At 45.3% G+C, this 25,495-nt stretch overlaps 1 protein-coding gene across 1 annotated transcript; it reads right to left on the reverse strand.

Annotated features, from left to right (window-relative positions):
- Positions 1–7,935: 7,935 nt before the first annotated feature.
- On the reverse strand, positions 7,936–25,495 carry LOC310752776 (beta-1,3-galactosyltransferase 1-like). The gene is made up of 2 exons (XM_083593771.1): positions 25,261–25,495; positions 7,936–10,589 (listed from the first exon to the last, which is right to left on the reverse strand). Exon 2 carries the CDS (start codon positions 10,498–10,500, stop codon positions 9,376–9,378), a length of 1,125 nt encoding a protein of 374 aa, XP_083449897.1. The 5' UTR covers positions 10,501–10,589; positions 25,261–25,495; the 3' UTR covers positions 7,936–9,375.

Raw genomic sequence — 25,495 nt, forward strand, 5'->3', positions numbered from 1 at the left:
TCATGAGCTCCATTATCCATTGTATATCAAAGGGATAGGCTTACCTCGCTCCGCACCCCCAATATTTTATTCAAGTTGGCATCCCCACCCCCTTGGTCACAATAATATGAGATCCAAGTGTCGCCTCCCCTCTCCTTCCTGCCCTCATACATTAGACTGGTCCTGTTTGTCGGTAGCCCAGCGTTGCCAAGGTGAGAGAACTTTTGTTTGTCCTGTGGAAGACTCTATGGCATCAAGCTGGAATAATAGAGGATAAGTTACTTAGCAACCAAGGAAGCATTAGGGCAATCTGATTTAACTAAGGTTAGATCACCCCACATGCTTGACATGAGTGCTCCTCACCAAAATTGTAATGTTTTAGACCAGGGTTTCCCAAACTTGGGTCTCCAGCTGTTTTGTACTACATCTGCCATCAATCCCTGGCCACTGGTCCTGCTAGCTAGGGATGATGGGTGTTGTAGAGGCTTGCTGGTTTAGAGGCTTGTTGTGGGCAATACATAGCCCCATGCCTAGTATCCTCCACAAATTTGTGGGGTCCGATTATCACGCTTGGGGTGGATGTGATTGCAGAATGAAGCGCTGGAAGTGATCTGGAGAAACATTTGTTCCAGGAAAGATGCCACCAAGGGGTTCTGCAACCTCCCATCTACACTGAAGTAAAAAGCCCCCAGTGTTGTAACCTTTTCTCATAGGGAAGTCGCTCCAATTCCTTGCTCATTTGGGTTGTCCGTTTCTGATTCCCTCCCCGCCCCCCAGGTCTGCAGTATGCTTTATACTGAGAGTCCTCTGGTTTCTTCAAGAAGGTATATTTAAATACCTTTTTCAGTTCATTATATATCGTCTCCCAGAAAGCCTTAATCCTTGGGCACGTCCACCAAAGGTGAAAGAATGTGCCTTCATTTTCTTTACATTTCCAACATTTATTATCAGGCAAATGATAAATTTTCGCAAGCTTGACCGGGGTCATGTACCACCTATAAATCATTTTCATAATATTCTCTCTTAAGGCATTACATGCCGTGAATTTCATACCTGTGGTCCACAACTGTTCCCAGTCAGCAAACATTATGTCATGCCCAACATCTTGTGCCCATTTAATCATTGCAGATTTAACCGTTTCATCCTGTGTATTCCATTTTAACAGCAAGTTATACATTCTTGAAAGTATCTTAGTTTTGGGATCTAGCAGTTCTGTTTCTAATTTTGATTTTTCCACCTGGAAGCCAATTTTCTTGTCCAGATTATATGCCTCCATTATCTGATAATAATGGAGCCAATCTCGCACTTTATTCTTTAGTTTCTCAAAACTCTGCAATTTTAATCTATCTCCATCTTGTTCCAAAATTTCCCAATATTTCGGCCATTTAGCCTCCATATTGAGCTTTTTCTGAGCTTTCGCTTCCATCGGTGACAATCACCTTGGGGTTTTATTTTCCAATAGATCTTTGTACCTTATCCAAACATTAAACAATGCTTTCCTAACAATATGGTTTTTAAATGCTTTATGCGCTTTGACCTTATCATACCACAGATATGCATGCCATCCAAATACATTATTGAAACCTTCCAAATCCAAAATGTCTGTGTTTTCAAGAAGTAGCCATTCTTTCAACCAGCAGAAAGCTGCTGATTCATAATAAAGTTTAAGGTCCGGCAGGGCAAATCCGCCTCTTTCCTTTGCATCCGTTAATATTTTAAATTTTATTCTAGGCTTCTTGCCCTGCCAGACAAATCTTGAAATATCTCTCTGCCACTTCTTGAAGCAATCCATCTTGTCCACAATTTGCAATGCCTGAAACAAAAACAGCATTCTCGGCAATACATTCATTTTTATAGCTGCGATACGGCCCAGCAAAGAAAGTTTCAAATTTGACCATATTTCTAGATCTTTTTTCACTTCGCCCCAACATTTTTCATAGTTATCTTTAAATAAATTCCCATTTTTTGCTGTCATATTGATCCCCAGGTATATAACTTTCTTGACCACTGTTAAACCTGTCATATTCTGAAACCTCTCTCTCTCGGTTTGTGTTAAATTTTTCTCTAAAACCTTGGTTTTTGACTTGTTCAGTTTAAACCCCGCGACCTGACCAAATTCTTGAATCAGTTCTAAAACTGATTCTCACAGAAAACTACGATTCTGTGAGGTGAGGCAACCAGTACTGTATGCAGTATTCCAAGTGGTTGTTGCAACAGAAATTTGTATAACAATATTATGATATTCACATTTTAGTTTTCATCCCCTTTCCAAATAATGATCCACAACATTGAATTCTTCTGTTTCACAGTTGCATCTAAGTATTCCAGAATGTCTTTATTTTTTCAAAAAACACAAAAATCCCTTCCTGTAAACCGTAAGATTCTATTGTTCAGAGAAAAATAACAGGCCACCCCAATCTCCGAGTCCAGGGATCTTGGCATGCTTTACACAAGGTCTGTGCTCCCTTTTGGACTATTAAGATGAGCTGACAGACATTTGATTCAGCAGTGTAAAAATGTGGGCCAACCTGGTTTTTCTGGACCTGGGCATCCTGGGGAGATAAGCCCTTAAGCCTAGTCTTCAGCGCATCAGGGAAGTCATCAATTGACAGAGTGGAGTGGGGTTTCTCCAGCTTATGCGTCTTAGTGGGCAGGAAAAGAAAAGGTTGAGGGTTCCAGCTTGGATGATGTAGGCTGATGCAGAATTGTTTCCTTCAAGCTGTTTTCGAAGAGACACAGAGAGGACTGTTTGGCTGCCGCTGAATCCAGTGCTGCGCATCTGTAGCAAGCAATCAAGCGCCTCCTGAGATGTGAATGCTGGGAATCCCTCCAATGTAGACTCAAGTTGCATATATACGTAAATAAATAATTCTCAAAAGTACTGATCAAACAGGGCACCCACAACCCCATAACATCAACCTCCTCCCAAGGCACACATTTGACCCAGATGTGCCGACAGAAAGGAAAAGTACACAACTTTGCTGTAAAATGAAATAACAGAAAATGTAAGTAGAGGCATTTAGAACAAATCGAAACAGATAATATAATACTTTTAGCCCAACCCGGCAGTTTCCAGTTCCTCAGGAATTCTCCAGGCTTCCTCCTTCCTCCTTTGTGCATAGTTCAGTCAGAGCTGCATCTCAAAGGTAGCTTTCAAACACACCAACAGTTACCAGAGAAATTCTTTTTTTAAAAATCACATTAAATAGTAAAAAATCATAAACACGCAAAAAAGCATTGTGCTACAAAATCCATTGCTAAGACCAGCAGGAAAAGTAAAGAGTCTCTCTTTAACAGACTCAAACCTCTGCCCTGCTCCCCCAGTGGGCAGCTGCTTGCATGGTCTTTTGTCCTGGGGCCTCCACAGAGCTCCTTGTCTTGGTATCGTCACAAATTTCTCGGTCCAAGTAAATTAATCGTCTTGGACCTCATCCGTTTTGCTTTGGCCTCCCCTCTGGTTGTGGGTCAGAAGCTCTAAACTCACACCCCAGTTCTGAAACAATCTCTGCAGCCACATCAAGACACAATCCCAGGATCAAATCTGCTTTCTCACTAGCACACCCTCCAACATTTCTTCGTTGAAAGTAGAAACGTGACGTCCTATTCCATAATAATAATTTTATTATTTATACCCTGCCCATCTGACTGGGTTGACCCAGCCACTCTGGGCAGCTTCCAGCATATATAAAAACATAATAAAACATTTTAAAACTTCCCCATACTGGGCTGCCTTCAAATGTCTTCTAAAGGTTGTACTGTATACAGTGGTACCTCAGGTTAAGTACTTAATTCATTCTGGAAGTCCGTACTTAATCTGAAACTGTTCTTAACCTGAAGCACCACTTTAGCTAATGGAGCCTCCTGCTGCCACCGTGCCGCCGGAGCACGATTTCTGTTCTCATCCTAAAGCAAAGTTCTTAACCCGAGGTACTATTTCTGGGTTAGCAGAGTCTGTAACCTGAAGCGTATGTAACCTGAGGTACCACTGTAGTTACTTATCTCCTTGGCTCGGGGGTCGCATAACTCCATACCCTCCAATATTTCTTCAATGAAGATAGGGACGTCCTAAGGAAAAGCATGACATTCCGGGATCAAATCAAAAACCAGGACGGCTTCTGTAAATCTGGGACTGTCCCTGGAAAATAAGGACACTTGGACGGGCTGCTGGGGGTCCTCTCCATCTTTCTACATCCTGGCCCAGTCCATCCACAGCCCCAAACCACAGATCAGAGTCCTGCCCCCAGTCCCTTTCAGGGGGCACCTTCTTCCGAGTCCATTGGCCCAGACCCCCCTTCTCTCTCTCTCTCTCTGCTTAATCCCAATTTATCTGAAGCGCTTCATGGGACCCAACCAAGGCAGGTAACCCTCCCACAGACCAATTCAAGGACACTTGAAGTTCATTTTTTATAAATACTGTTATGTACTGAAGTTCTCACCCTGGGCCAGCAGGATCTTGGATGTGGTCGGGTGAAGGCTGGAGGCATCTATAAGATAGCCCAGGAACTCCACCCGACCACATCCAAGATCCACACTATCTACAGTATCCCCCTGCTGGCCCAGGGTGAGAACTTCAGTACATAACAAATACCATATTAGATTAATGTATGGTTAACTACTACAACAATCCCCCCCCCCTTTTTTAATATACACAATATCTTCTTGTTGTTGATCTCTTTTGCTTTCGACATGGGTATTATTTCTTGTTTCTTCTTTTTTGTGTGTCTCCTCTTACTCTGTGCACTTGTAATAAAAACAAAAACAGTTTTCCTTCAGTCTATGTCACCCAAGCTGAAACCCCTAAACCTTTTCTTTCCCTGCCAACTAACACACATATTAAGGAGGAGCCTCACCCCTCCCTGTTTCACACAGGCTTAGTCCTATTGATGACTTCCCTGATGAGTTGATCACTGGATTTAACAGCTTACCACCCAGGAATTGTTGTAAACAAAATCTGCCCTTATGCCCTTATGGGGAGCACAAAAGCCCTTATAGAGTTCTTTATAGGTTCTCCATCAGTAGGAGAAAATAACGGAGGCCAACCAGAGAATATTGAGAAGCAAAGCAACTAGTAAGCCTGATCTTTATTGAACTGTTGCAACAGGGTGCTCCCCTCACATGCAGGAAAAGAGGAGGACTAAGAATCAAGGTGTGCCTGCCCTTATATAGACATTTTAAATTCCCTGCCCTGGAACTCAAGACCACCACCCACAAACATCATACCTATATCACAGAAAAGGTGGTCTACAACAGAAATTTGAATGTTGTTGTTTTTCCTGTCTGTCAGGTTATCTGATAATGCCTTATCTGATTGCCTTTCCCGCTAGTCTGGCCATTCCTTTGAGATGTTGATCACCCAATTCCTGAGACAATGGGAAGGTTCCCTCACCCCCCCCCATCCTTGCAGAGAAAACATTTGGTCAGTTTGGGAGTCAAAATGGTTTCAGGATGTCTTCTTGTGCTGCTCCAGACATGTGATTCACATATCTATGTACGTGCTTCATTGTTACATTTATGAACATTTATTATATATATAAGACCTTAAATTTTTTATTTCAGAATGCTCTGACAATACGTGAGGAATGAGGAAGAACAAGAAGCCAAAATGTTTAAGAAAGGAAATCTTACCGCATGATTAGCTCCAAATACTTTCCAAATCTACTCCAGTATGCTACTGGTGCAGGCATTCAGATATTATCATAAAAGTATCTCTAAGCTTCTTTTTCTAATAGCAAGGATTTACTTAACTCAAAATCCCTTCCCCTTGACATCCACATCATGGGTAGGCAAACTAAGGCCCAGGGGCCGGATCCGGCCCAATTGCCTTCTAAATCCGGCCTGCGGACAGTCCGGGAATCAGCGTGTTTTTACATGAGTAGAATGTGTCCTTTTATTTCAAATGCATTTCTGGGCTATTTGTGGGGCATAGGAAGTTGTTCTTTTTCTCAAAATATAGCCTGGCCCTCCACAATGTCTGAGGGACGTGGACCGGCCCCTTGCTGAAAAAGTTTGCTGACCCCTGATCCACATCCTCCTAGCTATGGGGGTCAAGATGCTGGTCCATCTCTCCCTCCACAGTAAAAGTGGAACTGGAGGAGTCCAAACACCTGGCTTACATTTTGCTTGCATCAGGCTACCGACCCAATCAACAACACCAAAAACCTTCACTTGCCAACAGGAAAAGGATATTCAAAAAGGTGGCTCTGTTTGTTCTGTAGCAGCAAATTTACATTGGCCTATTTAGAAATTCTTGTAGCTGGTTGCTGTAATTTTTGTATTTATTATTTTCCTTGTTCTCCACCCCCCGCCCCAAATACCTTATTTGAAATATTGCCTGGAGAACTTAAACACTTGCCACTTGGGTAGTATTTGGGTTTGTCCCAAATAAAAGTTTTGCTGAACTGAGGATTCTGACATTTGTACTGTGTATTTCCCTGTTTAGGGAAGTTCTTAATGTCTGATGTTTTATTGTGTTTTAATATTCCTTTGAGAGCCGCCCAGAGTGGCTGGGGAAACCCAGTCAGATGGGCGGGCTATAAATAATAAATTATTATTATATAATGTTATTATTATTTTATAATCGTTTCTTTTATGATTTTGTTGGCATGGATGGCCCTTGCAAGGGCCTAAAACATGATGCTTCAATTAAGAGGATCAACAACAATGTTTTAATTCTATCAGTATTGGATTGTCTTTTAATGATTGTGCTTCTCCCCCCACCCCATGTTTTCAGATGTCCTTATTTTTATCTGTAAGCTTTTGTTGACGTCTCTCGGTGCTGCACAGGCTGGGGCAACCTTTCCCAGGCCAATTTGGGCAGTGTGGCATCTTCCAAGGATGGGGAGACCTTCCAGAAGGCAACTCCAGGCAGTGCAGCAGAACAGAGAGAGATTGTGCAGTTAAATGGGGACCTGAAGCTTGAGATACAGAGAGATTTGTGCTTGCCTATGAGACATGCTTTCTCAAGAACAAACAACCCCCGAGTTCCTTGTGCATAATAGACTGCATGGGGGAACTGAAGAATATTTATTGCTCAGATAAAGCCTGGTGTCCAGCCCGCTTCGGCTGTGCAGCTACCGGCCAGGCCTCCGGACTTCAAAGGCCACATTCCAAAGGCTCTGAGCAACACGCAGAGATAAGCAGCGGCCAGAGAAAGCTGCAAACTCAAATGCTTTCCTTCAGTGTGCTTAAATAAAGTCCACTCAGGATCTTAGCAGCTAAAAGCAGTTTTTATTTACAGCAGACTATCCATTGTCGAACAGCATCGTGAAAACACGTCCACTCTCCTCAAAAGCGAAAGTAGAGAGAGAGAGAACAAAGGCTGGAGACTCTCGGAAATGACAAATCTCCCCCCTCCCAATAGTAGGCAGGGCGTACACTCTGAGCTGTTTAACCCTGTAAGCTCAGGTTCTCCTCACAGGAACCATCAGTGAAAGGCTGGTGAAACTGATCCCAGGGGCACAGTAGAAGACAGGGATGCCGCTTTACAGGCCCAAAATATAGAGGTCTACTTGACACCCATGCTGCCATGGCATGCTGTAAATGCAGTTCACAGCTGTTTCTGATGAGCTTTCTCATCATTTTCCTCCCAAAAGGTTCATTTGGGTTCTTATTAACAAAAATCAGCAACGTGTGTTATGGGTTTTTGGGCAACACCAATAACTGGCAGAAGCCGAAAGAAGTTTCAGTAAGTGAAAATGTTGTTGTAGACTGACGATTTCATTATATCTGTGACCTGGAACATATTCCCACCCGGAGTCTATTCTGGGGTGGCCTCAGGGTATACGAGAAACCTGGCAAGTGGCTTTCTTATATATTACGAGCTAGTAAAACACTTATCAGATTGTATCATCGTAATCACAGCATTATTTTAGACTCTACTTTTCTCCCACTTAGCGGCCCGCAAAGCAACTTACAATAAAGAAACACAAACAATACTAAAAAAACAAGATACAGATATATAAATAAATCAGTTTAATAAAATCACAATAAAACAAAAGACATAGATTATATGAATTAAATAGGGGACAACGGGGTTTTTCTTACATAGGCATTTAAGTCTCCGACCAAAATTATAAGACAAGTGAAAAAGGCATTCAGTCAAAAAAATCAAGTCTGTTCTTGGGATCCCCACTGTAGCTCCAAGGCCCATTAAGACCCCCCAGCCCCTACCAATTTTTAATGATGAACTAGGCTCTTTTGGCTTAGGGGAGGGTTGGCTGATATGTGCTGCCTGCTTTCTAATGTTTTTTAGTTGTTTTGCGGGGTGTAGGTGCTTTAGGGTTGGGGGGGTTCTGGGCATTCCCAGTTCTTCCTCCTCCAAAAACTAGGTGCGTCTTATGGTCAGGTGCATTTTATAGAGCAAAAAAAACGGCACTTTTTCTGAATGCTCTTCCCTGGTTGAGGATTTACCTTTTCCCTCCTTTTCAACCTTATCTCATCCTTCAAAGAGAACAGGGAATTGCTGGGTTAACATCTTTATGGTGATTCATGTATAAATAATGCTGCGTTGTGTCTTGGGAGAAGCTCTTTGAAAACAGACAGTGTATGTGTGTGTGCATATATATATATTTATATATATGAAAAAGCAACAGAAGATGACAAATAAGTCTTTTGCACAACTGGCAACAACCCAAAGAGGCAGGTCCTATGTGGAGTATGGCTTCCTACTGTGAAGGAAACTTCTACTGATCTGCTTTAAATTACTCTAAAGATGGCCAGGCTGCACTTCAACATGTTGGAAAAGGTGAACTCTGCATTGCCCTAGTGTAGGGTTTGCAGACACAAAAATTGTTTTAGTTGCCATATTTCAAGAGGTAAACATACAGAATTGCTTGCACACAAAAAAAATTATATATATTTAAATACCCAAAATCCTGAACAATTGCTTTAAAATGTAAAATTCCCCCTGGATGGGCATGTAGGACCCCAAAAAGAGGATATTTTCGGAAAATCCTGGATATATGGCAACCCTACGTAGTGCCACATCTGCATGGCCTGAGGGTTGCTCTCTTCCAGTAGTTGAGGTGCTGGCTGTGATGATCTCAAAACTCTGAGGTTGTCAATTTGGCACATTAGTAGCACAATGGTAAGTTCAGAGCAGACCAAACAAGCTGCTATGGGAAGCTGCAGAGATTCTATGGGGAGGAGAGCAGTGTGAATGGGAACGAACCACATGGCACGATGAGCATGTTATGTGGGACCAGCTCGCTTCTGAGGGCATAAATACCGATTTTGACAAGCACAGAATCTCCCTTCTTCTCTGAGCCATCCTTCACTTTCCTCATCTCAATTTGTTGGCATGGATTTGTCCATTGTACAGGAACATGCCCACATGTTGCCAGTCCTCTGTGCCAACTTCTCCACAAGAGGCTGTGTGTCTGTTCACCTCCCTCCCTTTTAACTCTTGCAAGTCTGGTTCTGGTCCTGAAAGCCAGGCCAAATCTGCAGCAGCTCCTCTGGCCCGTAGTGATGCACCACCACCACCTTGGAGAACTTGCACTTCTCATACTTGACTTTGTACACGTTGAAGAGACCCCAGGGGCTTTCTGTCACACTGATGCCCAGCTCATACAGGCAGATTCCCATGAAGGCATCTTCCATGTTAATGACCCTGATGGTCTTTGCTACCTGGTAGATCTTCTTGGCCAGATCCCCAGAGAGCACATACCCTGGGCCTGCGCAATAGGGCGGGTAGGTCTCATTTGGGTACACCGCCTTTGGCACATACCACTTGTAGGCCTTGTCACGCAGTGGCTTTGTTTTCCAGTAGATGTACCCTGTCATGTAGTTCTTCTTGGGTGGCAGGTGAGGCTGCAGCAGCTGGGACACCATGTAGTTCACATTGAGAAAGATGTCACTGTCTGCCTTCACCACGTAGGTGGCATTGGGGCAGAACTTGCTTATCCACTCCATGCCCATCAGAGTCTTCAGGGTAAGGTTGTTGTAGGTATCCAGGAAGTCCTGCTGAATAATGTCTCTGTGGATGGAACTCTCCTCTTCCAAAAGGGCCTGGAGAGGATATCCAAATTTTGGGTGGACACCCGTCAGAAAAAGACGAAGAATGGAAACCCCAGGCACCGAGCTCTCATTGCCCCACGTCTGCCGGATGGCCTGCCTTGTGGCAAAATCCTGGGGCTCAGTTATCACCAGCAGGATCAAGAAAGGGCTCCTCTCCTGGCATTTCTTTGGCTCGTTGAGAAGGAACTTATAATCAGTGGAATAGACAACCTCCAAGGGATGCCGCTTGGCCACTGGTTGTGGTGGTGAAATAAGACCAGAGGGCTTGGTCTCCTTTGTCCTCTCCAGTGCAGATTCCCATTCAAATACCATGGCACTTTTACGATCGCCTGCGGAATTTGGACCACCCTTGGGCTTGATGTCGGGCAGTGAGGAAAGCGTCTCGAGAGACTCCCATTCGTTCTTCGCAACAAGTAGGAAAAGGAAAGCAGAGCAGGAAATGAAGAGGACCACGGTGGGCAAATTCTGCAGCTGGGTCATGAACATCTTCCTGGCACCTTCCATACTTTTGGTGTGCAGGAGGAGGGCACTTGCAGACTGTATGTGAGCGGGGGAGAGATCCTGGCCAGCTCTGTCCCGTTTCCAAAGACAACCTGAAAAAGAGAAGCCCAGTGAAAGGGAGGTGAATTCTGTTCTCTCTCTCTCTCTCTCTCTCTCTCTCTCTCTCTGTGTGTGTGTGTGTGTGCGTGTGTGTGCGTGCACAAGGGGAGCTTTGGGGATCAGGCTGGGCGCACATAGAATCAGTCTGCCAACTGCAGACACACTCAAACCCTGCTCATAACACCTGCCTTCTTGCCCTTGCAATCTGTTTCTGGAAGGAAAATATGCACTCTCAGGGATTGGCATTATTCACTCAACCCATCTATTTACAGATCCATTGGAATCCGAATAAATTGTTATATGAGTTTATGGATGTCAGACTCCTGAATTCCTGGATCCAGTAAATGTTAAACTATAAGCCAGACCAGCGTCCTGATGAGGTAATCACCTGGGTGATGAGCCATTAAAGGAAAAGAAAGGGAAGGGGCTCTGTCCGAGACAGCAAATGGGTGGGGCCCCTCCCCCAGCTAGAAAGACAAAGTTAACGTTTTGGGGACTGTGGTGTGAACTAGAGGAAAAGCTGCAGGATGGAAAGGCACAGAGGGAGAGCATGATGTTTGATTTCTGCTGGGATCCACAGCTGTGGCTACGGGAGAAACAATAACTTCTTGGGGTGATTATGCTGGGACCCTCTCCATCATAGGCTCAGGTTGTATATATGTATGTGTCAATTAACCAAATAAAGACCACGCAGTCTCCACTGTGCCTCACTTCCAAAAGGAAACACAAACTCTGGGTAAAGGGCCCAGCTGGGTGTGTGCCAGGGTGTCTGGTAAGCTGAAAAGCTTGCACTGATGGAACAATTGCCATTGTGCTACATGGAATTCCTCCCTGTATTTCCAAATTAGGCCATAAAAAAGTTAGAATGCACCGAAAGAGCAGCAGCACAAACAAAAATTCAGCAGGTGCAGGAGGCAAATTGAGCAATACAGGTAGTCTCAACACGTTTAGAGCACTAAGTTATTCTTCTGAAACAGGAATAGCTTACATGGTGTACATGTGATGCTAAAATGGCAGACTTTATACACGTTTGGTGGAATTGTTTAATGATTGCTAAATTCTATCTCAGAATCTTATGACAGCTTTTGTGTCTCTCTCAGAGGATGGGTTGGATCCAACCTTAGTAATACTCAGTGTAGACTCATTTTAATTAATGGACGCGACTATCTTAGGCCCCTTCATTTCAGTGGGTATACTCTATGTTGAACTTTGTTGAACACAACCCTAATGTTGTTGAAATTTATAGGGAGAAGGAGCTCTGTTTTGGGTATGTTGTTGTTGGTTAAGCTATAAACCGCAGTTGTACAAGAGAGTATGGCATATTGCCCTTATGGAAAATTTGACTCACAAATGAAGGCTGGAAAGAACAAAGAACAAAGATACCTTTGTGGGAGACTGGTGGTGCTTCATTTCATTTAAGAGTTTTCCAGACAATCAAAGATCAATTCCAAAGGTTTATACTAACTTAATAATATCACTCAATAATAATAATGTGTTTTACAGATGTGTATAAGTTGGATGTATGGGTTGTTAGGGCAGGGGTAGTACCACGTCATGCTCCTTCTGGAATAGTTTGTCCACCATTGGTCCCCACCCTGCATTCAGGGTGGGTTCCTAGAAGCTATCAGCAAGCGACAGCAGCCACACCCCAGGAAAATACTTTGATTGCTGGCTAAACCAGGTGAGATTTGTTGAAGGGTCTCAAACCCTCGGTGACTTAAGTACTTTCCTTGCATGTGAAGACAGGCAGCCCATCTAGGAGAAGGAAAACTCTGATCCTAAACCTCCACTGCATTGTGGGATATCTTTAGGAGAAGAAAAGGCTAAAGAGTAAACCCTATACAAATCCCAAGTGGAGTCCCTAAGGTGGTTGGATGGTGCCTTGTATGTCTCCTTCCGGCAACTGTGGTGTATGTATGGGAATACAGGTTTCCATAATGTATTTTGGGGAGTCCCTGGGGAAATTTTAAAAAAGCAGAGGGGAAATATTAACTACAAAGCCCTGATAACAAAATAATATGCCCTTTTACCCTTCAGTGGCTAATTAAAATATAGAGTACAGTGGTACCTCGGGTTACATACGCTTCAGGTTACAGACTCCACTAACCCAGAAATAGTACCTCGGGTTAAAAACTTTGCCTCAGGATGAGAACAGAAATTGTGCTCCGGCGGCACGGCAGCAGCAGCAGGAGGCCCCATTAGCTAAAGTGGTGCTTCAGGTTAAGAACAGTTTCAGGTTAAGAACGGACCTCTGGAACGAATTAAGTACTTAACCCAAGGTACCACTGTATTTGCAAGCATAAGTAAATTACTTTACTTGACAACTAGTACAAATCTCAAATTTAACCTGGGCCTAGTGTGTGTGTGTGCGCGCGTGTGCGCGTGCGCACCAATATTAATATTTGTTCTCTTATCATGTCCAGTAGCTTTATCTCAGTAGTATAAGATAAATATAAAAGGTCTGTTGCACTGCTGCCATCACCTTTTCGCTAAACAGTAAGTGCAATGTTCATAGTGCAACGACTGACTCAGCAACCACAGGATCCTGGAGTTCTGAGCCAGGATCCTGGAACACCAGAGATAACTAAGGAAGCTGAAGCAGCTTCAGAATCTTTGACCTCTCCTGCCCTGCAGTTACAGGAAACCAAGATTCCAGCAGAAGGTCAGGTGGGGACAGATCCTTTTCTTCTTTTTCCCGTCACTTACTCAGTCTCCATTAATAAGCACTTTGACTGCCAATGGCAAGCTGCAATCACAATAGCAGCGGTCTGGTATTTCCTCAAGGAAAATGAATGACCCTGGAGGAAAGTGACCAGCCCAAGATAACATCGTCATAGGTATTTACCTAAGGAAGAGAAAGACACCTATAGGGCAAAGGTCTGGAATTTGGTGATGAAAATTTAAGAATGAATGAAAACCACAAATCAGTCATGGTTACGCAGAAATTGTGTACAGTGGATCACTGCCAATGTCAGGAGCCACGTAATAGGTCTACGCATGGCAGGGCAAGAGGAAAGGAAGCCCAGAGGGGACTTTAAGCAAACTGGTGCCTATCTGGTTCTGTCCCGCTGCACAAACATGGAATGCCCCCCTCTGAGCACAATTCAAAGTGTTGGTGCTGACCTTTGAAGCCCTAAACGGCCTCGGCCCAGTGTACCTGAAGTAGCGTCTCCACCCCCATCATTCAGCCCAGACACTGAGGTCCAGCGCCAAGGGCCTTCTGATGGTTCCCTCACTTCGATAAGTGAAGCTACAGGGAACCAGGGAGAGGGCCTTCTTGGTAGTGGAGCCTGCCCTGTAGAATGGCCTCCCATCAGATGTCAAGGAAATAAACAACTATCTGACTTATTTAGAAGACATTTAGGGAAGTTTTTAATGTTTGATGTTTTATCGTGTTTTTAATATGCGTGGGGTATAAATAATAAATTATTAATATTATTATTATTATTATAGATGAAAGAGCCATCTGGAGATGGAGGGACATAACCCAAGATCTCTTCTTGTACAATTGTTCTCTTGACATACACCTTCTGATTGGGAATAGTACCATTCTTAATTCCACTGGCACCGGCAGAGCCTGAAAATGTATTAGCGCAGTGGTTCTACCATCGTTGTGCTGGTGGAGCCCCTGTGTTGGTGGCTCAAAGGGGTGGAGGTGGAGACATGGTGGGGTTGGAGCAGAGCATGGCCTCGGAGTTATGCTTGCTCAGAATGTGCTCCCTCCCCCTACCTTGTTGGGGTAAAGCTACAAAAGGTCTGGTACCCGTTGGAACATTCCCTTTGAAATCAATGGTCTGCTCTCCTCTCCATCACCATTGGAAGACAGGAATCTAACTAAAGCGAGCACCAATCACAGCAAGCGCCAGGGACGTAGAAGACCAACCAGGGGACACAGGAATTGATGACCTTGGGAGAGGGGAGACTATGCCACTTTGCCTCAGAGCCCACGGGAACTCAAATGGACAGGCACCTTGAAGAAGAGCCAAGGCAACAACAAAATAGGCGAGGGGGTGGGGGGGAATAACACTTGGCTTCTTCTTCTTCTTGGCTTCTCCAAACCACTGCAGCTCTGTTTAAGTATGTTGCAGGCAGAGGTGCCTGCTAAGAACCTTGACTCCACTGCTGCAAATGAGGATTCCCACACATTTGTGACTCCTCCTAGAACTGCACCCAGGGAAACACCATTGGAACCAAGTGACTGCTCTTCCCAGATTGGTCAAGCCAGGAGAGTAGCCATCCCTAGTAAACCCAATATGAACCAAAGGGGATCCTCCATTAGAGGGCCTTTAACCTTCATATGTCCTAGTTGGTAAGGGAAGGATCCTGTCTCACTCTGGAATTATATTCGTCCTGCATCTATCCCACTATTTAAGAGCACCAGCTATAGATGGAAGAGTCCCTGGCCTAGCTTTGGGGGAGGATATTTAAACTGTTGCATGTAAAACCTGTTCCCAAAACCAAACAGGTACAGGCATTTTCATGCGGTCCAGTTAAAATAATAGAATCACGGAGCTGGAAGAGACCACAAGGGTCATCTAGTCCAACTCCCTGCGATGCAGGAATCTTTTTGCCCAGCGTGGGGCTCAAACCCACAACCTTGAGACTGGTTCAGCATCCCCACCCACTGGCTGCATGAAACTGCCTGTATCCTCTCACTTGACACCTGCTTGGTTTTCCTGGTCAGCATCATTTCCCCAAGCACCCCTTTCCTTGACCTGATTTTCCTCTGGTTGGGCTCTGGTTGGGATCCAGAAGCCACCATAAAAAAGCAGCTGGGCGATGGTAGCTTTTTTGGGGAAAGGGCAGGTAGGCATGGTTCATCACTCTCTTCTTGCCCAAAGCTTTCTCCTTTTCATTTGCTCCTTTAGCGCTATACATGTTTGGCGTAGCCTGCGATCTGACCCGTGACATTGATCATCTAGCCTAGCACCCACCCACCTGGGCAGAGGAGAGAGAAGAGAAGATGTGGAGAAGGGGTCTTGGTCCAAGATGCATTCAGTAAACCCTCCTGGCCCTTCATATTCAGGCCATGTGAGGGCAAATTGGCTACCATATGCTTCACTTTGGGCTGCCCAGAATAATCAGCCAGGAGGTTTATATGGGCAACAGGAGCCCTAGATTCTCTGGTATCTGACTTCTGGTTCAATTCGCATTGCTGGACTGGCCAACGATAGGGCTGGGAGGTACCTCAGAGTTACCATCTTGCCCCATTCTTCTTTCCCATTAAGCTGGATCTCAGGAACTGTAAAGGTAAAGGGACCCCTGACCATTAGGTCCAGTCGTGACCGACTCTGGGGTTGCGGTGCTCATCTTGGCCAAGGGAGCCGGCATACAGCTTCTGGGTCATGTGGCCAGCATGACTAAGCCTCTTCTGGCGAACCAGAGCAGCGCACGGAAACGCCATTTACCTTCCCGCCGGAGTGGTACCTATTTATCTACTTGCACTTTGACGTGCTTTCAAACTGCTAGGTTGGCAGGAGCAGGGACCGAGCAACGGGAGCTCACCCCCTCACGGGGATTCGAACCGCCGACCTTCTGATTGGCAAATCCTAGGCTCTGTGGTTTAACCCACAGCGCCACCTGCATCCCTACCTCAGGAACTGTAGGCTTTTATTATTTCAAAGGGAAAGCAGTCATGATCCCTTCCATCTCTACAGTTCTCTGAGACTATTATTCTACTGCAACCTCTGAGGGCTTTTTGCAAAGTGCACAGCCTAACCAAATCAAGTGTGAAGAAAACATCCTCTGTTCCCTTTTAGGACTATTGCCTAGTCAGTGGTAGATTTGGGGGTCTCAAATTTCCACAGTGCCCTGTGTGATGCCAGTTTGGTGTCCCCTGCTTCTCGAGGCTCCATGCCCAGGGTAGCCGAACCTCTAAATCTGCCGCTGGCCTAGTAACAGTTCAATCACACACACACCATTTCCCTTTTCTTTTTTGTTAACGTCCACCCTGAACAAGAATTCTGATGAACTTGGAAGCTTGCTCATTACTTTCAATCCATCTTAATAAAGGAACTTTGCTGCTGTTGCTCTTTGGATTTTATCTCGTGGGCCGCCATGGACCAATAGGTGTGCCTGTATTGCTCTCAGATTCACATTCCCCTTCTCTAGTTCTGTTCTTCATGTTATTTGTTTAAAAGGATCTCCTCTTGCTTTAGAAACTTGTTCACCCTATTGTTAAATATAGTTTTTGATAAACGATTTCCTTATCGGTCTTAATTACTTGTGAGCGTTTTGCTGAGATTTTTTTGCTGCCTTTGCCCTTTTCCACACTTCAGTCCTGGCTCCAGTACAACTTGAGCTAGCTGGCTTGCCTTTACTGCAGAAGAAGCAACAGCTGGACAACAAATCTAAGCCGACAACCACCTGCCCCATCAAGCCTCATCATATTTCCCTTCCGTTGCTGCAGCTTTCTGCTGAATGTGGAGAAATGGTCCAGGCACACCTATTGTGCTTGTTTCAGGTGGTCCCACCTTGCACTGAAGCAGAATGGTGAAAAATCTGATTTTAGCCAAGTAACAGAGTAGGAGCAGGGAGCCCCGGAATGAAATCTCTGCACGTATTTCAGAAAGTGAAAATTTGGACACAAAAGTTGTTGAGTTGTTGAGCCACTTCTGATAGGAGTTGCCATATGTCCAGATTTCCCTGGACATTTCAGGGATTTCAGCCAGGACGCTGTCCCCAACAGCTGAATCCCCGATATGTGCAGAAACCCTCCCTAGCACAAGCCTCACACCCTCTGAGTTAGGGAACAATGTGGAATCACTCGCTTTCCCCCCTTTCCTTCCCTGTTTTGTGTTCCTGCAAGGGCAAACTTTATTATTATTATTATTATTATTATTATTATTATTATTATTATTAAATACAACTGCCTTGTGGAAGATCTCTTCTGCACAAGTGAGCTGTTTTAAAAATTATTTTAAAAATTCCAGGAACCTGCATCCTTTTCTATTGGCTAACAGAAGCAAAATGGAAAGGGGTGTGTGTGTGTGTGTGTGTGTGTGTGTGTGTGTGTGTGTGTGTAGGGATAGATAGGACCACAGAAATGGCACTAAAACCCACCCCCACAATGCGATTTTTGTATTGGATTTACTTCCCATTTTTGGATTTTCCCTGTTGAAAATCCATTGGCTGCTAGTTGGATGGGGGAAATGTCATGTGCACGGCACCCAAAATATCAAGGCATGTGCCGCGCCACACTAAACTCCCTTGTGGACGAGCCTCTCATGAAAGGCATAAGAAAGCAATGACACCCTCTAAAATGTTGAGCCTCTTAACACCTGACATCTTGGTTCCCCTCCTCTAATATTAGGAACCCAAGTTCTTTCAGAACTCGCCTCTATGCATCCCTGGCTCAGTAAGCAGGCTTGACATGATGTGTGTCGCTTAGCAATAAAAGGAGCACTCGGGGCCTCCGTTTTTAGCACTGCCTTTCAAGGGATCACTAACTATGGCACCTTCCATCATAAATTGAAAAAACCAGTTTAACGGGATGAGGAAGGGATTAGCAGAAAGAAACTGAATACTAGGAGATCAAAGCTAGGGTGGTCATTTGAAAAGGGTTACAGGAAGAAAGGTTCAGTGACATGCCTGCCCTGCAGTTACAGGAAACCAAGATTCCAGCAGAAGGTCAGGTGGGGACAGATCCTTTTCTTCTTTTTCCCGTCACTTACTCAGTCTCCATTAATAAGCACTTTGACTGTCAATGGCAAGCTGCAATCACAATAGCAGCGGTCTGGTATTTCCTCAAGGAAAATGAATGACCCTGGAGGAAAGTGACCAGCCCAAGATAACATCGTCATAGGTATTTACCCAAGGAAGAGAAAGACACCTATAGGGCAAAGGTCTGGAATTTGGTGATGAAGAATTTAAGAATGAATGAAAACCACAAATCAGTCATGGTTACGCAGAAATTGTGTACAGTGGATCACTGCCAATGTCAGGAGCCACGTAATAGGTCTACGCATGGCAGGGCAAGAGGAAAGGAAGCCCAGAGGGGACTTTAAGCAAACTGGTGCCTATCTGGTTCTGTCCCGCTGCACAAACATGGAAAGCCCCCCTCCGAGCACAATTCAAAGTGTTGGTGCTGACCTTTGAAGCCCTAAACGGCCTCGGCCCAGTATACCTGAAGTAGCGTCTCCACCCCCATCATTCAGCCCAGACACTGAGGTCCAGGGCCAAGGGCCTTCTGGCGGTTCCCTCACTTCGATAAGTGAAGCTACAGGGAACCAGGGAGAGGGCCTCCTTGGTAGTGGAGCCTGCCCTGTAGAACGGCCTCCCATCAGATGTCAAGGAAATAAACAACTATCTGACTTATTTAGAAGACATTTGAAGGCAGCCCTGTTTAGGGAAGTTTTTAATGTTTGATGTTTTATCGTGTTTTTAATATGCATGGGGTATAAATAATAAATTATTGATATTATTATTATTATTATTATTATTATTATTATAGATGAAAGAGCCATCTGGAGATGGAGGGACATAACCCAAGATCTCTTCTTGTACAATTGTTCTCTTGACATACACCTTCTGATTGGGAATAGTACCATTCTTAATTCCACTGGCACCGGCAGAGCCTGAAAATGTATTAGCGCAGTGGTTCTACCATCGTTGTGCTGGTGGAGCCCCTATGTTGGTGGCTCAAAGGGGTGGAGGTGGAGACATGGTGGGGTTGGAGCAGAGCATGGCCACGGAGTTATGCTTGCTCAGAATGTTCTCCCTCCCCCTACCTTGTTGGGGTAAAGCTACAAAAGGTCTGGTACCCGTTGGAACATTCCCTTTGAAATCAATGGTCTGCTCTCCTCTCCATCACCATTGGAAGACAGGAATCCAACTAAAGCGAGCACCAATCACGGCACAGCGCCAGGGACATAGAAGACCAACCAGGGGACACAGGAATTGATGACCTTGGGAGAGGGGAGGCTATGCCACTTTGCCTCAGAGCCCACGGGAACTCAAATGGACAGGCACCTTGAAGAAGAGCCAAGGCAACAACAAGATAGGCGAGGGGGTGGGGGGGAATAACACTTGGCTTCTTCTTCTTCTTGGCTTCTCGAAACCACTGCAGCTCTGTTTAAGTACCGTATTTTTTGCACCATAACACTCACTTTTTTCCTCCTAGAAAGTAAGGGGAAATGTCTGTGCGTGTTATGGAGGGAATGCCTACGGGTGGCATGCCTACGGATTTTCCTCCTCTAAAAACTACGTGCGTGTTATGGTCGGGTGCGTGTTATAGAGCGAAAAATACGGTATGTTGCAGGCAGAGGTGCCTGCTAAGAACCTTGACTCCACTGCTGCAAATGAGGATTCCCACACATTTGTGACTCCTCCTAGAACTGCACCCAGGGAAACACCATTGGAACCAAGTGACTGCTCTTCCCAGATTGGTCAAGCCAGGAGAGTAGCCATCCCTAGTAAACCCAATATGAACCAAAGGGGATCCTCCATTAGAGGGCCTTTAACCTTCATATGTCCTAGTTGGTAAGGGAAGGATCCTGTCTCACTCTGGAATTATATTCGTCCTGGAGGGGGGATATGCATCTATCCCACTGTTTAAGAGCACCAGCTATAGATGGAAGAGTCCCTGGCCTAGATTTGGGGGAGGATATTTAAACTGTAGCATGTAAAACCTGTTCCCAAAACCAAACAGGTACAGGCATTTTCATGCGGTCCAGTTAAAATAATAGAATCACGGAGCTGGAAGAGACCACAAGGGTCATCTAGTCCAACTCCCTGCAATGCAGGAATCTTTTTGCCCAGCGTGGGGCTCAAACCCACAACCTTGAGACTGGTTCAGCATCCCCACCCACTGGCTGCATGAAACTGCCTGTATCCTCTCACTTGACACCTGCTTGGTTTTCCTGGTCAACATCATTTCCCCAAGCACCCCTTTCCTTGACCTGATTTTCCTCTGGTTGGGCTCTGGTTGGGATCCAGAAGCCACCATAAAAAAGCAGCTGGGCGATGGTAGCTTTTTTGGGGAAAGGGCAGGTAGGCATGGTTCATCACTCTCTTCTTGCCCAAAGCTTTCTCCTTTTCATTTGCTCCTTTAGCGCTATACATGTTTGGCGTAGCCTGCGATCTGACCCGTGACATTGATCATCTAGCCTAGCACCCACCCACCTGGGCAGAGGAGAGAGAAGAGAAGATGTGGAGAAGGGGTCTTGGTCCAAGATGCATTCAGTAAACCCTCCTGGCCCTTCATATTCAGGCCATGTGAGGGCAAATTGGCTACCATATGCTTCACTTTGGGCTGCCCAGAATAATCAGCCAGGAGGTTTATATGGGCAACAGGAGCCCTAGATTCTCTGGTATCTGACTTCTGGTTCAATTCGCATTGCTGGACTGGCCAACGATAGGGCTGGGAGGTACCTCAGAGTTACCATCTTGCCCCATTCTTCTTTCCCATTAAGCTGGATCTCAGGAACTGTAAAGGTAAAGGGACCCCTGACCATTAGGTCCAGTCGTGACCGACTCTGGGGTTGCGGTGCTCATCTTGGCCAAGGGAGCCGGCATACAGCTTCTGGGTCATGTGGCCAGCATGACTAAGCCTCTTCTGGCGAACCAGAGCAGCGCACGGAAACGCCATTTACCTTCCCGCCGGAGTGGTACCTATTTATCTACTTGCACTTTGACGTGCTTTCAAACTGCTAGGTTGGCAGGAGCAGGGACCGAGCAACGGGAGCTCACCCCCTCACGGGGATTCGAACCGCCGACCTTCTGATTGGCAAATCCTAGGCTCTGTGGTTTAACCCACAGCGCCACCTGCATCCCTACCTCAGGAACTGTAGGCTTTTATTATTTCAAAGGGAAAGCAGTCATGATCCCTTCCATCTCTACAGTTCTCTGAGACTATTATTCTACTGCAACCTCTGAGGGCTTTTTGCAAAGTGCACAGCCTAACCAAATCAAGTGTGAAGAAAACATCCTCTGTTCCCTTTTAGGACTATTGCCTAGTCAGTGGTAGATTTGGGGGTCTCAAATTTCCACAGTGCCCTGTGTGATGCCAGTTTGGTGTCCCCTGCTTCTCGAGGCTCCATGCCCAGGGTAGCCGAACCTCTAAATCTGCCGCTGGCCTAGTAACAGTTCAATCACACACACACCATTTCCCTTTTCTTTTTTGTTAACGTCCACCCTGAACAAGAATTCTGATGAACTTGGAAGCTTGCTCATTACTTTCAATCCATCTTAATAAAGGAACTTTGCTGCTGTTGCTCTTTGGATTTTATCTCGTGGGCCGCCATGGACCAATAGGTGTGCCTGTATTGCTCTCAGATTCACATTCCCCTTCTCTAGTTCTGTTCTTCATGTTATTTGTTTAAAAGGATCTCCTCTTGCTTTAGAAACTTGTTCACCCTATTGTTAAATATAGTTTTTGATAAACGATTTCCTTATCGGTCTTAATTACTTGTGAGCGTTTTGCTGAGATTTTTTTGCTGCCTTTGCCCTTTTCCACACTTCAGTCCTGGCTCCAGTACAACTTGAGCTAGCTGGCTTGCCTTTACTGCAGAAGAAGCAACAGCTGGACAACAAATCTAAGCCGACAACCACCTGCCCCATCAAGCCTCATCATATTTCCCTTCCGTTGCTGCAGCTTTCTGCTGAATGTGGAGAAATGGTCCAGGCACACCTATTGTGCTTGTTTCAGGTGGTCCCACCTTGCACTGAAGCAGAATGGTGAAAAATCTGATTTTAGCCAAGTAACAGAGTAGGAGCAGGGAGCCCCGGAATGAAATCTCTGCACGTATTTCAGAAAGTGAAAATTTGGACACAAAAGTTGTTGAGTTGTTGAGCCACTTCTGATAGGAGTTGCCATATGTCCAGATTTCCCTGGACATTTCAGGGATTTCAGCCAGGACGCTGTCCCCAACAGCTGAATCCCCGATATGTGCAGAAACCCTCCCTAGCACAAGCCTCACACCCTCTGAGTTAGGGAACAATGTGGAATCACTCGCTTTCCCCCCTTTCCTTCCCTGTTTTGTGTTCCTGCAAGGGCAAACTTTATTATTATTATTATTATTATTATTATTATTATTATTATTATTATTAAATACAACTGCCTTGTGGAAGATCTCTTCTGCACAAGTGAGCTGTTTTAAAAATTATTTTAAAAATTCCAGGAACCTGCATCCTTTTCTATTGGCTAACAGAAGCAAAATGGAAAGGGTGTGTGTGTGTGTGTGTGTGTGTGTGTGTGTGTGTGTGTGTGTAGGGATAGATAGGACCACAGAAATGGCACTAAAACCCACCCCCACAATGCGATTTTTGTATTGGATTTACTTCCCATTTTTGGATTTTCCCTGTTGAAAATCCATTGGCTGCTAGTTGGATGGGGGAAATGTCATGTGCACGGCACCCAAAATATCAAGGCATGTGCCGCGCCACACTAAACTCCCTTGTGGACGAGCCTCTCATGAAAGGCATAAGAAAGCAATGACACCCTCTAAAATGTTGAGCCTCTTAACACCTGACATCTTGGTTCCCCTCCTCTAATATTAGGAACCCAAGTTCTTTCAGAACTCGCCTCTATGCATCCCTGGCTCAGTAAGCAGGCTTGACATGATGTGTGTCGCTTAGCAATAAAAGGAGCACTCGGGGCCTCCGTTTTTAGCACTGCCTTTCAAGGGATCACTAACTATGGCACCTTCCATCATAAATTGAAAAAACCAGTTTAACGGGATGAGGAAGGGATTAGCAGAAAGAAACTGAATACTAGGAGATCAAAGCTAGGGTGGTCATTTGAAAAGGGTTACAGGAAGAAAGGTTCAGTGACATTGCTTTTTAAAAAATTAGACTCGTAAACCATTCAACAAAGGAAAGAGCGGGTTTTTTTTTTTAAAACAACGAAGATACAGGAGCAACTGTTTTGAAAAGAGGCTCTATTGATCTTCCAAAGTGGACTTTAGCTCCAGTGGTGTAGCAGCGTTTGCTGGTGCCCGGGGCCACGGAGGATGAACAGAGCCTGTTGTGCCAGCCCAGCCCTCACCAGCAGCACCAAGTGGGACTGTGCTGCACTGCCTGCCTGCCTGCCTGTGCAGGGGGGAGCCCAGCTGGTCAATGCAGCCCTTGGTGGGCAAATTCCCCTGATGCCCGTGGAGAGGAGGCCACTCTGGGGTCACCCCTTGCCCACCTCCCTATGTCCATGCCTGTGCCAGCTCACTGTCCAAGCAAGGAGTGGGTGAGCACTGGCCAATCAGCCATTCAGCGAGGGGGCCAGGGATCTGACAGTGAGACCATCCTGGAATTAGGAGCCCAGAGACCCCCAGCATCAGGCAGTGTGAGACAGGGATCCCTGAATGGGGATGCCTGGTTTGTGCCCCCTCAAAATTGTGCTGCCAGGGCCATGCCCCCCTGCCTCCCCCCACACTACACCTCTGTTTAGCTGACCAGGCTCTTAAAATGTATCAGCACTGCCAGTTGCTATTGATATTTCTTTGCCCAAATCCTATACACCACCTGACCCTTCTTGCTGCTTCCATCGTGTGGCATCCCCGCACCATAAGACCCTTTCCTTCTGGGTCCTGCACTTTGCATTTTTGTGTTTTGCACACGAGAGGGAGAAGGAAGACACAACAGTCAGCACTTCAGGGAGTGGAAAAGGCTAGCTTGGTCCCCAGCTTCCATCTATTTGCAGCTTTCCCCTGTGCATACTTTTACGCTGTGAGCTCCTTGGGGCAGGTATCTTTGCATTTGCTTCTTATGCACCATGAATTAATTAACAGCCCCCCCCCCCAAGTTACTAGGTCACATAATAAACACATAAATTGCTAGGCTAGCTTTTTACTTGGAGGGGAGCAGGACAAATGAAGCATTTCATCCCATCTGTACCAAACCTGAGTAAAAATGTGGTAAGCAACCAGAACAGGGTTGCCATGCATCCAGAATTTCCAGGACATACCTGGAATACTGCAGTTGGAAGCAGTGTCCGGGCAGAAATTTAAAATTTGGACGTATGACAACCCACGTCGGCAGTGTCGTTTCTGGCGATTTTGCTTTAAAAAATCTCAAAAGTGTCATTTTTTTTGCAATTTTGCCAAAAAAACTCAACAAACAACTTTCCCTTCCAAAAACTCAACAACTTTGCCCTCCCCCCAAAATTCAACAACTACCCCCCCCAAAAAAAAACCACTTCAGCAACTTTTGTGTCCTGACTTTCACTGTTTAAAAGATGGCAACCTTAGACTAGGTCTCCTCCACAGTCAGTATAAAAACACAAGCGGCTGCCATACGACAGAGTGCTCAGCCCCCAGCAGTCATTTGTGTTTTTCATTTGGTTTTCTAATAACTTTATTTACTTTCTGTATGGTAAGGGTGTAATGAGTGTCTTTTTCCTTTTTCCTTTGTTTGTTCTCTCTATTTCTGTAATAATTCAATAATTATTTTTTTTTAAAAAAAGAAAAAAACCACAAGGGGCTGCCACATGAGAGAGTGTTCAGCCCCCAGTAGCCCCCAACTCACTCACCTGCATACATCTCCTTGTCACCTTTTATGACCAAGAAAATGGTTGAATAAATACAAGCCAGCTCTATGAAACACCTTTGCCATCAACTATTTCAAGGAAATCTCATTCAGTGCTCCAGGTATTTGTTCTCTCCCTCCTTGAGGGACCTCTTAGTGGTGCCTTTCTACCCCTCTCCCATTCTCTTCTCTCAGGTGAGCACTTACCTGCCTGAGGTGCTGTTCACTCAAGGTCACCAGCTGCCTTTGACAGAATACTCCAGCTGCATGTCAGCTGCAATTTACCTTTCCCCGGGGAGGGTGTGGCACAAGAGGAAGGGACAACGCCTACGTCATCCAGCTAAAACAGAAGGGAGGGAGCAGGGACTCTGCTTCCAGGAGAGTCTTTTTTCCAGGACCATTGAAGCACCTGGAAGGACTCACCACCTGCATGCCAATCCCA

Source organism: Podarcis filfolensis, assembly GCF_964270895.1.
Source record: "Podarcis filfolensis genome assembly, chromosome: 17".
NCBI lineage: Eukaryota > Metazoa > Chordata > Lepidosauria > Squamata > Lacertidae > Podarcis > Podarcis filfolensis.